A 12,460-nucleotide genomic window follows, 5' to 3' on the forward strand; every position below is an offset into this window, starting at 1 on the left:
CTAACATTTCTTTATTCATATGGCCACAAAGACTGCAGAAAATTTGCTTGAAAAATAGATAAGTAAGTATAGGTTAGAGCCAGTTTTCAAACTTAGTTTCTTTGATTCATGGCTCTCTAGAATTAGAAACAGGGAAAATAATATACAGCTCTTCCAACTGTAGCTGCGATTTCTTTCCAGAATTGGTACCAACTGATTGAAACATCTAATTATAGCTGTATTTATCTACTTAATTATGAAATGGGTGGGAATATCTCAAACTACATTGCAAGCATCCCCCTCTAGAGGGAGGGTTCTTACTGAAATCTTTTGTAGGAAAGGTATTTTCTCCCTGAATGCCCAGAACCGGGTCTGAAATAGTATACTGAATGTAATAAATACTTTCTGATGATAATGATAATATGATATCCAGTGCCTGTTCAAATTTTTGAAAACAGGTTTCCCAATATTTTGAGAGACCGTTTTCCATAATATTTCTGTGACAATAACATTACAGACAGCACTTATAAACTGAATAATGTGACCAGACTATTACTAGCCAGGTCTTGTAAAATAACTCAAAACCAGATAAAAGGAGAGGGACTTAACGAAAGAATCTTACATAAGCATTAATAAACACAATGTCAACTGCAGGTTTTTACATGAATGACTTTAATTAAGGAAATACTACTGTAACTATCTCTTCTGGGGTCAGAGACGGAAGCTCAGAGAACAAACGGACAGATTCCAAATGCTGGCAGGAGCCACTCTGGAGGGGCCCCCAGAGGCTGAAAAAGAGGGTCTGGAGTGTTGATGGCTCCACTTTTCTCCTGGCTGGTGGCAGGCCGGGGGAGGGGGGAGTGTTATCTACATACACAAGTGAACATTGGCCGACATTAAAGGACATTTTAAAAGTTCTTTGCATTTTATCCTTCCTTTTCCCTGAAATCACAGATTTTCTTCTTAGTTCCCTTAAAAGAAGTTCAGACTTATTGTCCTCAATGGAATGACAATACAGTGTCTGGCACAGATTATGGAAAACAAAAGGACAGAAAAATGTCTTGGGGACATTAATCCCTGTCCTATTCAGTTAGACAAGGGTTCCATCCGTGGCTTTTGAGGTGTGTAAAGCAATAGCTTAGGAGAAACTGAACACTGCCAGGTGAAATTAAAAAAAAAAATTCAGTTAAGCTTATGCATAATACTAATTCAAAAACCATGCTAGCTTCTTCTGGAGTAAAACACATATTTTTAATAAAAGTGCTTCTGCTTTCCCTGTGGCCTCTCTCTGTTTGTCCAGGTGGGGATTATGTCTCAGGTGGTAGAGGTGGGTTCAAGCCCAACATTAACAAGGCAGCACATCTACACCTTCATTTGTATCATTCCATTCTTAAAAGTATAAGGTGAGAAAATTACACGCAAGTGAACAATATGCCGGCACTTTTTTTGCTAATTGGAAGGATTCCCTCATAACTGGTGATTTTCAAACTATGTCCCACAGAAATCTGAGGTCCTACAGAGGACACTGCAGGGTGAAGGGATACGGAAGTCACAACTTCAGAGCCCCCAGCCCTCCTTTAACTAGACAGCTCTACTTCTATCTGCCCTATGTGAAACGGTTTCATGCAATTTCTCTAAAAAAATGACAAGTTATATTTCTTACATAATCTTTTAAAAATGTCTGAAATGCTGTGATTTAGTCAAAGTCCTTAATATTACATAAAAGGCAACAGGGGCTCAGAGAGATTGCAGCCTGCCTGAGCTTTGCTCTGCTCTGATTTCTTATGACATGAATTCAGGTAAAGAAAGAAGGTTGAGGCCTCATTTAACACAGGTCTATGTTACTTTTCTCCACATTAAGGAGATAATAAACACAGCATCAAAACTAAATGGCAGGGTACATGGACTGAAATGAATATTTTAATAACAATGATACACAATGAAAACTAGCTGTTATTTTTGATGGATTTTGGTTCAAACAACTGTTTGAACAAAATTTTTTTTGAAACAATTTTTTTTGAGAGAGGTCCTCGCTGTGTTGCCCAGTGGAGTGCTGCGGCTATTCTTAGGCACAATCATGCTGCCCTATGGCTTTGAACTCCTGGGTTCAAGTGATCCTCCTGCCTAGGCCACATGAGTAGCTGGGAGTACAGGCATGCACCGCTCTGCCTGGCTTTTAAAATTTTCTTCCTAATCAAAAATGGTCAAACATTAGACGAATATCTTCAACTTGGTTAAGTATAGTTCAACTGTTTTTTTCCTTAGCGTTCTGCAATTGATACAGCTTTTCATTGTTGGATTCATCTTGAGATCCTCAGAAGTGGATTCTTAACATGAGTGAAATCACAGGGTTGGAGTGGAAGGTCCTTGTTACATCTTCATGAGAGCTGGGGACCATGTTGGCATTGTACAGTATTCTGAGAAGGAAGAGTATAAGGAAGTCTGTTTGGTTGTAGTCACTGTTTAAAGACTCTTGATGTCATTGCCAGCTTAGTCATCAATCATTCGAGTGAATGCCATTTTCAAAATTTAAATAGTTCCTTGATTTATCTATTTTAAAACTGCTGCATGATTGCCCTGTAGTAGGTACAGTTTATAATAATTGGGATAAAAATGCTGTAAGATAGCAATTAAGGATATATTCTTATGTAGCAAAATGACAAACTTTTAAAAACAGAAATTTATCTTTTTTAATATTTGGGAGTGTTTATTTCATAAAACTTATTTATCTGAGCTTCCTTTAAATAATAAACATGCATATGTGGTTAAGTATCTGGATGCCAATCATTCACTTATGATTAATGTTGGAAAACTTGAGATGGTGCAGGAAATCTTTCAAAGCGTTATCAACCACAGCCAAGCTAAAGTCAGTTAGAAAGGAAGCAAAAGCACCTGTAAACATACTTTATTAGTCCATAATATTCAATTTCTAAAATCTAACTTAAACACAGCTTCTAAGGAAATTTAAAATGTGCCAGTTTAGTTTTGTTTATTGAATAACATTAACAAATGGGTATCTGTTGAAAATAAGAGCTGTAAGGACTTCCATAAAACTATAAAATTTATCTTTCCTCTCTTTATGAACACAGATAATTATGACCCTTTACTTAACAAGCATAAATCAATTAAACAACTCAGTATTTCACCAAATTCAAAAGAAGTATTCTATCAGAAATCTGAAACCCAAAGGAAAAAGGTGACATAACTAACTGTGATCAAGTTGTTCTTCATGTCATTATTTGAAGTTCATGGGCATGAGGCAGGGACCATTAAGTTTTCATTTGGAATCAATTCTCTGTCAAGACCTAAACCGTTATTAAGAATGCCACCACGAGGTGGCAGTACGACTGGCCTCAAGGCCTGAGTGGTAAAAGCAGATCTGGCTGCTATTAGTCTACAAGGAGTTTGTTACTGAGCTCTGCTGGTCTCTCACTCATTCTGGGAGATTACAAAACACAAACGCTCACTATTTCATTTTTTCCTAAATGATTGTACTTTTTAAAAAGTTATCTTCAGAAAATGGAATTTCCCATTAAACAGTGTTGTAATTCTGAATATGTGTCAGAGAGCAAGTCTAGTGGATGTAGTTATAGTTTTAAAATTGCTCCGAACAAGTACACATATCCCTACGGGAATTTTGAAGACAACAAGTAACTCAAACAAAGTAAGGAGGGGAGGGAAATGGCTATCGATGATGTATGGCTTAACAGGTAATACTTGCTGCCTTCTGGAATAGCTCTACTTGCAAGATTCTTGAAGATGCCATTAGAAATACTTGTATTTAAAGGGGAAGTGAGATGATGCATACATTTGTTTGACTATAACAGCCATTTCAATATGTATAAAGATATCAACACATCATGTTGTATTCCTTAAGTATAGATAATAAAAGACTAAAAACTAAAAAAAAAAAAAAAAAAACTAGAAATATTTGTATTCAGTAAACCAATTTAGAGATTTAAGAAAAACATCCCTCAAAGACATTTTCAACATTTGCTTTCACCACCCTTGTGCATTTCACTCATCATGTGGGGAAAATCAAGCATTTGGCACTGAGGAATAATTCAGAGTACCAAGTCCAAGGGGAGCATGAGATAGTGGAGCTGGTGATCAAAAAGAACTAAGGCAGCTCCAAAGGCAGTGAGCTGCTCACACCATTACCGAGGCCTCAGAGGGGGGCCTGCCCTTTGTCATCCATACACCGGACCCTCAGACTGACCAAAGGATTATTTTTAACCACCTGATGAATTATACTTTCTTTCTTCCCTATGTTAGCCATTCCCCATTTCACACACATGACTTTATCTAGAGTGGAAAAACTATAAAATATTGCTGGTCTCAAGGCACCCTCTGCTGATAATTCCAAAGATCACCATCAAGGAAGGTTAATGTACCGAGTGCCTGAAGGTGCCAAGAGCAGCAGGAGGAGGAGGAGGAGGACTTAACCCTTTCAGTTTACGTGGTCATCTCCCAAAAACATAGTTAAACTTATTAACATTTCTAATGAAAGGAATGGTGAAAAGCAATTATAGAACAGTTATCACTGTCTCAATTATAAAGCTTCAAAAATACTTAGCTGAAAGGCTAACAGACTAGGTTAACTACATGAGAATAATAAGGGGTTTTAAAATCAGAAGAAAGTGAGAGCCAAAGAGTCCTGGATGAACATTTTAAAGGTAAGTTCATTTAACTGTATCATTTTCCAGAATTATAGTGTCTAGTTAGCTGTCACATCCCGCCAATCTCATGAACTTGTCCCACTAAAAATTATGCTTTCAAGTCAAATTAATGAGCTTACTTTCTATGATTTCATATTTTGACTTACGTTTCTGGTCCACATGCCAAGGATTTTTTAGCTTCTCCTTCTAACTTCATAGAGTAGCTTATCTTTTGCAATTCAACATTATTAAATTCTTGATACATTTTCATTTTGTGGAGTTTAGATTCGAGAAATTTAACTTTCAGTTCCATCTCACGCTTTACTGCAGCCACTTCTTTCTCTCTTAATTCTTGTCTGTTATCTCGTTGTGCTGCATAGGCCTGAAACAAATTTAAATGATGCAATATTGATCATTATAACCTGGACAATTATTATATATTTCTTTCCTTTGCTTCAGAGTCAGTGCTTCAGAGAGTATTTTATTCATTTTATTTTATTTTGTCTCCCTTTTAGAAACATGGTCTCCCTTTGTCACCTAGGCTGGAAGAGACAGCTCATGGCAGCCTCCAGCTCCTGGGCTCAGGTAGAGTACCTGAGTACCTGGCACTACAGGCACATACCAGGTAGTTTTATTATTTTTTGTAGAGACAGGGATCTCACTATGTTGCCCAGGCTGGTCTCAAACTCCTGGCCTCCAGTGACCCTCCTGCCTCAGCCTCCCTAAGTGCTGGGATTACAGGCATGATTCACCACATCTGGCCTCAGAGAGCCAAAGAAGCTGAAGTTTAAAATATTTATCATCAATATCAACTATATGGATTATTCTATATGGATTATTAAAAAATTCAGGGGGAGAGGGAAGTCGGCTGACTAGAGACTTCAGCTGCCAGAGCATCCCACAGGGAAAAAACTGTTTCAGATAAAGGAGAAGAAGGAAAAAACACAACTCAGATGTATTTCACAAGGAAAGGTGCCAGAGTCTGTCAGAGACTTCACAGGAAGTAGTTGCAGAAAAAAATAGAAAGGAAAACGATATCCACAGAGATCAGCCCAGGGAAGCTCAGAGCCCAGTGGAGAGTGCAGGTAGGGGGTTTCATTTCTCCTTCCCTCACACCTATGGTGGTCAGCGGTCCTCCAAGCCCCTGGAGAGCTTTTCTACCCTCACGAGCCCAAGGGCTGTTGCCACCACTGGACTGGGAACATCCACAAAATAAAGCATCAGCCTTCTAACCTCTTCTGGATCACTCCCCATAGCCACAAGCTGGAGCTGAGATGGTGGGTGCCACCCTGCTTCTCCACACATAGTGTTCCTTTGTCCACCCCAGGGAGCTCCAGCCATCCAGTTTTCATGTCAGCTGTTCCTACACAGACAGCTCCCAACTCCTGCCCAGACTGCAGTGAGCCCTGGAGAATTTGTGTGATCCTAGAGCCTGGAAATTCCCTGTGGGCTTCCTTCCAGGGAGACAGACATGGTGGGCTGGAGTACTGGCTCTCATCCATTCAGACTCTTTTCCTCCCCCTTCTCTCACTGATTGCAGCCCAAAGGGGTGACTGAACTGAAACTCTCAAAAGCAGCTGTCTCCCCTCTGTTGGTGCACCCATGACACTGAGGTGTCCACAGACAGTGGGGCCCACACCTTTCCCCTTGAGGACCTTCAGTGGACCCTTCAGGGGTGCCTACTCTGGGGGTTCCCTGCCCACTTGCACTTCCTGGAGCTGCTCACCAGCACTCGTAGCTGCCCACTGGCACTCAGCAGTGAAGGGTGGACCCTGAGGCAGAGGGGTACCTAGCCTGCTTCAGCACTTCGTGGATAACTCGGGACCAGCACGATTCTCTCTGGCATGGTCAGAGAATGAACTTGGAGCTCTAGGGGAAAGGCACGCAGGCCAGATCTCATGCCCCGAGGACTAGATCTCATGCCCCGAGGACTAGGACTGTCTGGGGGCACTGAGGGGAGATCTGACAACTAACTTCCGGACGCAAGTGAGCCCACGTGGGCAGAACTGACAACAGAGTGCAGTGTGGGTCAAAACTGCAGTGAACTGGCGGAGCACCCCTGACCCCACAGGAAAGCCACACTTTCAGACTGAGGCAGGACCTCAGGCAGTGAAGTTCCCAACCCACGGCACCACTGCTCGTGAGCTGAGCAAGTTCGGCCTCCCGTTTGCAACCATATGCTGTAAGGAGATGACCAGGACAGAGAAGGAGGGAGAAGAGTGAAACCCACTCCCACAGCTAGTCTGTGATTCCCAGATGGCCCCTCTCCTACGAGCAGCCTTTCTAGTTTGATAACTTGCTTCAGTCCCTTCCTAGTGGCTTTATCCAGCATCCTGGGAACTGACCTTTGACACCTGCCTCTGCTGAGCCTGAGGCAGGCTCTCTGACCCAGCCCTGTCCAGCCTGGCTCCTCCACCCACTGCTACTGTCATGGAGAAGAAGGAGTCCCCTCCCACGGCCTGGCGCATTTGAGAACTTCTCTGAGGGACTTGAGCCAGCCACAGGCCCCAGAGAACAACTCTGCAGCTGGCTCTTTCCTAGAAGCACCACCTACTGGCAGGGAGAATAATTTGCACAGCCCATGACAGCATCTACTGATTCAATCAAACGAGGCCTGGTAGACTCTTATTCACAAGCAGCACCTACTGTCTCAGAAATTAACCTGGGTGTCCCAATATAATTCACACTGCTGGGAACAGGGAAAGAGGGAGAATAGAAGCAGCCTGTGTGGGTGCTGCTTTTAAGCAGCAGATAAAAGTTGCAGGTGGCTTGACCCGGGAGGGGACTCCCTCCACTACTGCAGACCTGTGGACTGATGGGGAGCTGCAGCAGAGTCTGTGCAGAGACACTGCCCTGGAGAACAGGCACAGCAGGGATGTGGTGGCTGCTGCTCCTGGGTTTCTATAGCTTACACCACCCTGAATGCTCAGGTGCACGGAGCCAGGTCTGTTCAGGACTCAGCTTTCCAGCAGGAGTCTTCCCATCACTCCTGCTGGGCCAGGGAGGGAGCATACAGAACCGACGCTTCCCTGTGCCGTGCCTGTGTCAGCGAGCCAAGTGCCCCACTCCCCAGTGTGAGTTCTGAGCAGAGGAGGAGCCTCAGATGCTACAGGAACCAACTGGGAAGACTTGGACAACTGCCTTGGTGGGATCTAGGTAGAGGGGGAGAACCTCTGTGGTCCTTCAGCTGGGACAAACCCCTACCTAAGTGGCTCAGCATCAGCAGTCTCCATGCCAATCGGACAGTCCCCCCATCTGTGCACCTCCGCTCCTGCGATCCCCAGACCCAGCTCAAAGGCTCTTGCTGTACCTAGGCCTGAAGCTCTGCCCAAGTGGCTCTAGGGCCCTGGCCAGTCCTGCAACACAACCTCTGAGATTACAGAGTTGTGCCTGGGCCCCAAGAACAAACCCCTGAGTCTTCACCACTGCCAGTGAGCTGGCAGAACCTCCCCAAGGTCCAACACTTCATGAGGGATCCCACAGCCCTGAGCACCCATCACTCCTGGACTGGGATCAAGCAAATGTCCAGAGCCCGTTCACCCAGGACACTGCCTAGAGAGCCTCTCCAAGCTGCCACTGTCACCTCTGCTGGGTGAAGCTCAGTAGAGCAATCCCCTACAGCATCAGTCTCTGTGGAGAGGGTTGCATACAGCCCCCCAACTCAAACTTCCATCAATAAGCTGGGGAATAACTCACCACCCCATAGGAAGATCATACAGTACCACCCTGAGCTGAAGCCATCGCAGGGGAATGGGTCAAAACAGAACAGCTGTTCTATAGGCTCTCGGTGCACCCACCCCTCTCTGATGGGTCAACATTCAAGACTAGGACACAAAAGCATCACCTAGGGTCCACCCCTTCTCCTAAGTAAACAGCAGAGTTCTCAGCAAAGGAGAACAGGTACCCTGTGAACCTATTAGCCCAGAGCCAGGTGAAGAGGAGTCAAATGAGAAGAAATCACCAACAGAACCCTGGCAACAGAAAAAAATGAAATCGTTCGACACTGCCAGGCAATCACAATGGAGCTACAATACTGGACTCCAACCAGAATGTAATTTGCCAAAATGACAGAAATGGATTTATGAATGTGGATGGCAAATAAGATGGATGGAATTGAAGAGAAAGTTGACAACCAACAAAAATCAGCCAAGAAATATTTCAGGAAATCAATGAAAAAGTCGCTTAGGAGACAACACAAGAAAGAATGTAACAGAACATAAAGAAGTGAAAGAGTTATTTAGGGAATTTTAAAAAATAGTAGAAAGCTTCAAAAACAGAATGAAAGAAGGAGAAGAAAGAATCTCAGAGCTTGAGACAAGGCTCTGGAGCTAATCCAGTCATTCAAAAAGGCAGAGAAAAGAATAAAAAAGACTGAGCAATCACTGAGATAGATATGAGACGATGTGAAGCAAACTGACATATGAATTATAGGTATTCCTGAGTGAGAAGAAGAAAGAACAAAAAGCATGAAGGTCTGTTTAAGGAACTTATGGAGGAACTTATTGGTATTGCCAGAGATTCAGACATCCAGATATAAGACAGTCATCAAACACAATGAAAATTCACAGCAAACAGGGCATCTCCAAGACGTGTAGTAATCAACCCGCCCAAAATCAAAATGAAGGAGAAAATTCTGCAAGCAAGAAGACAAAAGCCAACAACTAACCTACAAAGGGGAACTCATCAGGCTAACTGCAGACTTCTCAGTCGAGATTTTACAAGTCAGAAGGGAATAGGGCCCCATCTTCAATCTTCTTAAACAGAACAACTGCCAGACTAGGATTTTGAATCTTACAAACCTAAGTTTCACAATGGATGGAGAAATTAAGTCTTTTCCAGACAAGCAAACACTGAAGGAATTTGCCCTGGCCAGACCTGTCCTGCAGGAAATACTCAGAATTGCATTGTATATGAATCAGCATAATAGATACCCACCAGTGTAAGATCACCCAAGAAAACCTAAAACTCACAGTTCTTATAAAATAACAGCACAAGAGGGAAAACTAAACCATAAGGTACTACCCAAAATGGCAAAAACCCATCAGCAACCCAGATATCAATTCTATCACTCAACATTAAGAGTCTGCATGCTGTACTCAAAAGACATAGTCTGGTGAAATGACTGACAAAACACCACCCAAATGTCTGCTGTCTCCAGGAAACATATCTAAACCACAGGGACACATACAGACTCAATGTGAAAGGATGGAAAAAAAATATTCCACATGAACAGAAACAAGAAGAGAGCAGGTGTAGACATTTCATACTAGATAAAGTGGACTTTAAATCAACAAAGCTATAGAATGACACAGAGGATCTTTATATAATGGTAGAGGGATCAATTTAACAAAAAGACATAACAATCCTAAATATAAGTGCCCCAATACAGGAGCTCCCAGATACACAAAGCCAATTCCACTAGAGCTAAGCAAAGAAATAAACAGCAGCATTGTACTTGCCATGGTCTTCAACACCCCACAGTCAGAGCTGGACAAATCATCAAAGCAGAAAATAAATAAATCAACACTGGACTTAAACAGGACTCTAAAATACACGGGCCTAAGAGACCTCTACGTAATACTCTACCCCAAAACTACTGAATATACATCCTTCTCATCAGCACATAGGACATTCTCCAAGACTGATCATATCTTAGGCCACAACACATGTCTTAAGAAATTCATAAAAATTAAAATCATACCATGTCCTTTCTTAGACCATAGTGGAATAAAACAAGAAATCAATCACAAGCGAAACACTCAAATCTACACAAAGACAAGATAATTAAACAACCTGCTGTGCAATGATTATAGGATCAAGAATGAAATTAAGATGGAAATAAAAGGTCCCTTGCACTGAATGACAAAGGGGACAGAAGCTATCGCAAGATATAGGATTTTCCAAAAGCATCCCTCAGGGGTAAACTCATAGCTTTCAATGCCTACATCAAAAAGACAGAAATATCACAAACTAATAAGCTAACAGCACATGTCAAGGAACTAGAAGAAAAAGAGGAAACCAAACTCAAAGCCAGTGGAAGAAAAGAAAGAATAAATGTCAGAACAGAAGTAAAAGAAATAGAAAATAAAAATATATATATATATAAAGAACTAGAAAAAATAATTCTGCACTTCATTTGGAACCATAAAGGAGCCCAAAGAGCCAAAGGAATCTTAAGCAAAAAGAATTAATCTGGAGGCATCACATTACCAGCCTTCAAACTATACTACCAGGCTATAGTAACTAAAACAGCATGAGATTGGTACAAAAAAACAGAGACACAGACCAATGGAATGGAACAGAGAACCCAGATATAAAACCATCTACCTACAGCCAATTCATCTTTGAAAAAGCAGACAATATACACTGGGGAAAAGCAGCTCTATTCAATAAACAGTGCTGAACAAACTGGATAGCCACATGCAGAAGAATGAAACAGGACCCTTTGCTCTCACCACTCACAATAATTAACTCAAGATGGATAAAAGGATTAAATGTAAGGCACAAAACCATACAAAATCTAAAAGAAAATGTAGAAAAAACACTTTTAGGTATCGGCCTGGGCAAACAATTTATGACTAAGACCCCAAAGGCAATTACAGCAACAACACAATAAATAAATGGGATTTGATTAAATTAAAAAGCTTCTACATGCCAAAGCAAATAAGAGAGAAAACCAACAACCTACAGATTGGGAGAAAATATTGGCACATCCTACATATGATAAAAGGCTAACATACAGAATCTACAAAGAACTCAAACAAATCAGCAAGAGGCAAAGAAATAACCCCAAACAAATAACTCTAAAGGGGTTTCACACCCAAATTTTACCACACCTACAAAGAAGAACTGATGCCTATCCTGCAGAAATTATTCCGCAACATCAAGAAGGATGGAATCCTCCTCAACACATTTTATGAAGCCAACATAACCCTGATACCAAAACCAGGAAAGGATACAACAAAAAAAGAAAACTGCAGACCAACACCCCTTATGAATATAGATGCAAAAATTCTCATCAAAACCCTAGCCAACCGAATTCAGGTGCTTCTCACAAAAATAATCCATCACAACCAAGTGGGCTTCATCCCAGAGATGCAGGGATGGTTCAACATACACAAATCTATAAATATAACTCACCACATAAATAGTAGCAAAAACAAAGACCATATGATCCTCTCAATAGACACAGAGAAAGCATCTGACAAAATTCAACACTCTTTTATGAAAAGAATGCTTAACAAAATAAGCATAGGCGGGGCTTACCTAAAAATGATACAAACCATATATGACAAACCCACAGCCAACATCATCCTGAATGGGGAAAAATGGAAAGCATTCACACTTAGAACTGGAATCAGAAAAGGATGCCCACTGTTCAACATAGTGCTGGACATCCTTGCTAGAGCAATTAGACAAGAGAGGGGAAATTAAGGGCATCCAAATGGGGGCAGAAGAGATCAAACTCTCACTCTTTGCTGATGATATGATATTATATCTAGAACACCCAAAGGATTCAACCAACAGACTCTTGGAATTGATAAATGAATTCAGTAAAGTCTCAGGATACAAAATCAATACACACAAATCAGAGGCATTCATATATGCCAATAACAGTCAACCTCAGAACCAAATCAAAGACTCAATACTCTTCAGAGTAGCAACAATGAAAATAAAGTACCTAGAAATATATTTAACTAAGAAGGTACAGGACTTCTACAAGAACTATGAAACACTGAGGAAGGAAATAGCAGAGGATGTAAAATGGTGGAAAACCATACCATGCTCGTGCATTGGCAGAATCAATGTTGTTAGAATGTCTA

General features: G+C 41.6%; 1 protein-coding gene across 1 annotated transcript in view; it reads right to left on the bottom strand.

The window, feature by feature from the left end:
- Positions 1 to 12,460, bottom strand: part of LOC123638204 (ankyrin repeat domain-containing protein 26-like) — a 46,667-nt gene that overhangs the window by 10,471 nt on the left and 23,736 nt on the right. Inside the window, exon 10 of the mRNA XM_045551639.1 lies at positions 4,805 to 5,019. Coding sequence (XP_045407595.1) covers positions 4,805 to 5,019 — 215 coding nt within the window. The remainder of the gene's footprint in view (positions 1 to 4,804; positions 5,020 to 12,460) is intronic.

Source organism: Lemur catta, chromosome 5 (assembly GCF_020740605.2).
Source record: "Lemur catta isolate mLemCat1 chromosome 5, mLemCat1.pri, whole genome shotgun sequence".
NCBI lineage: Eukaryota > Metazoa > Chordata > Mammalia > Primates > Lemuridae > Lemur > Lemur catta.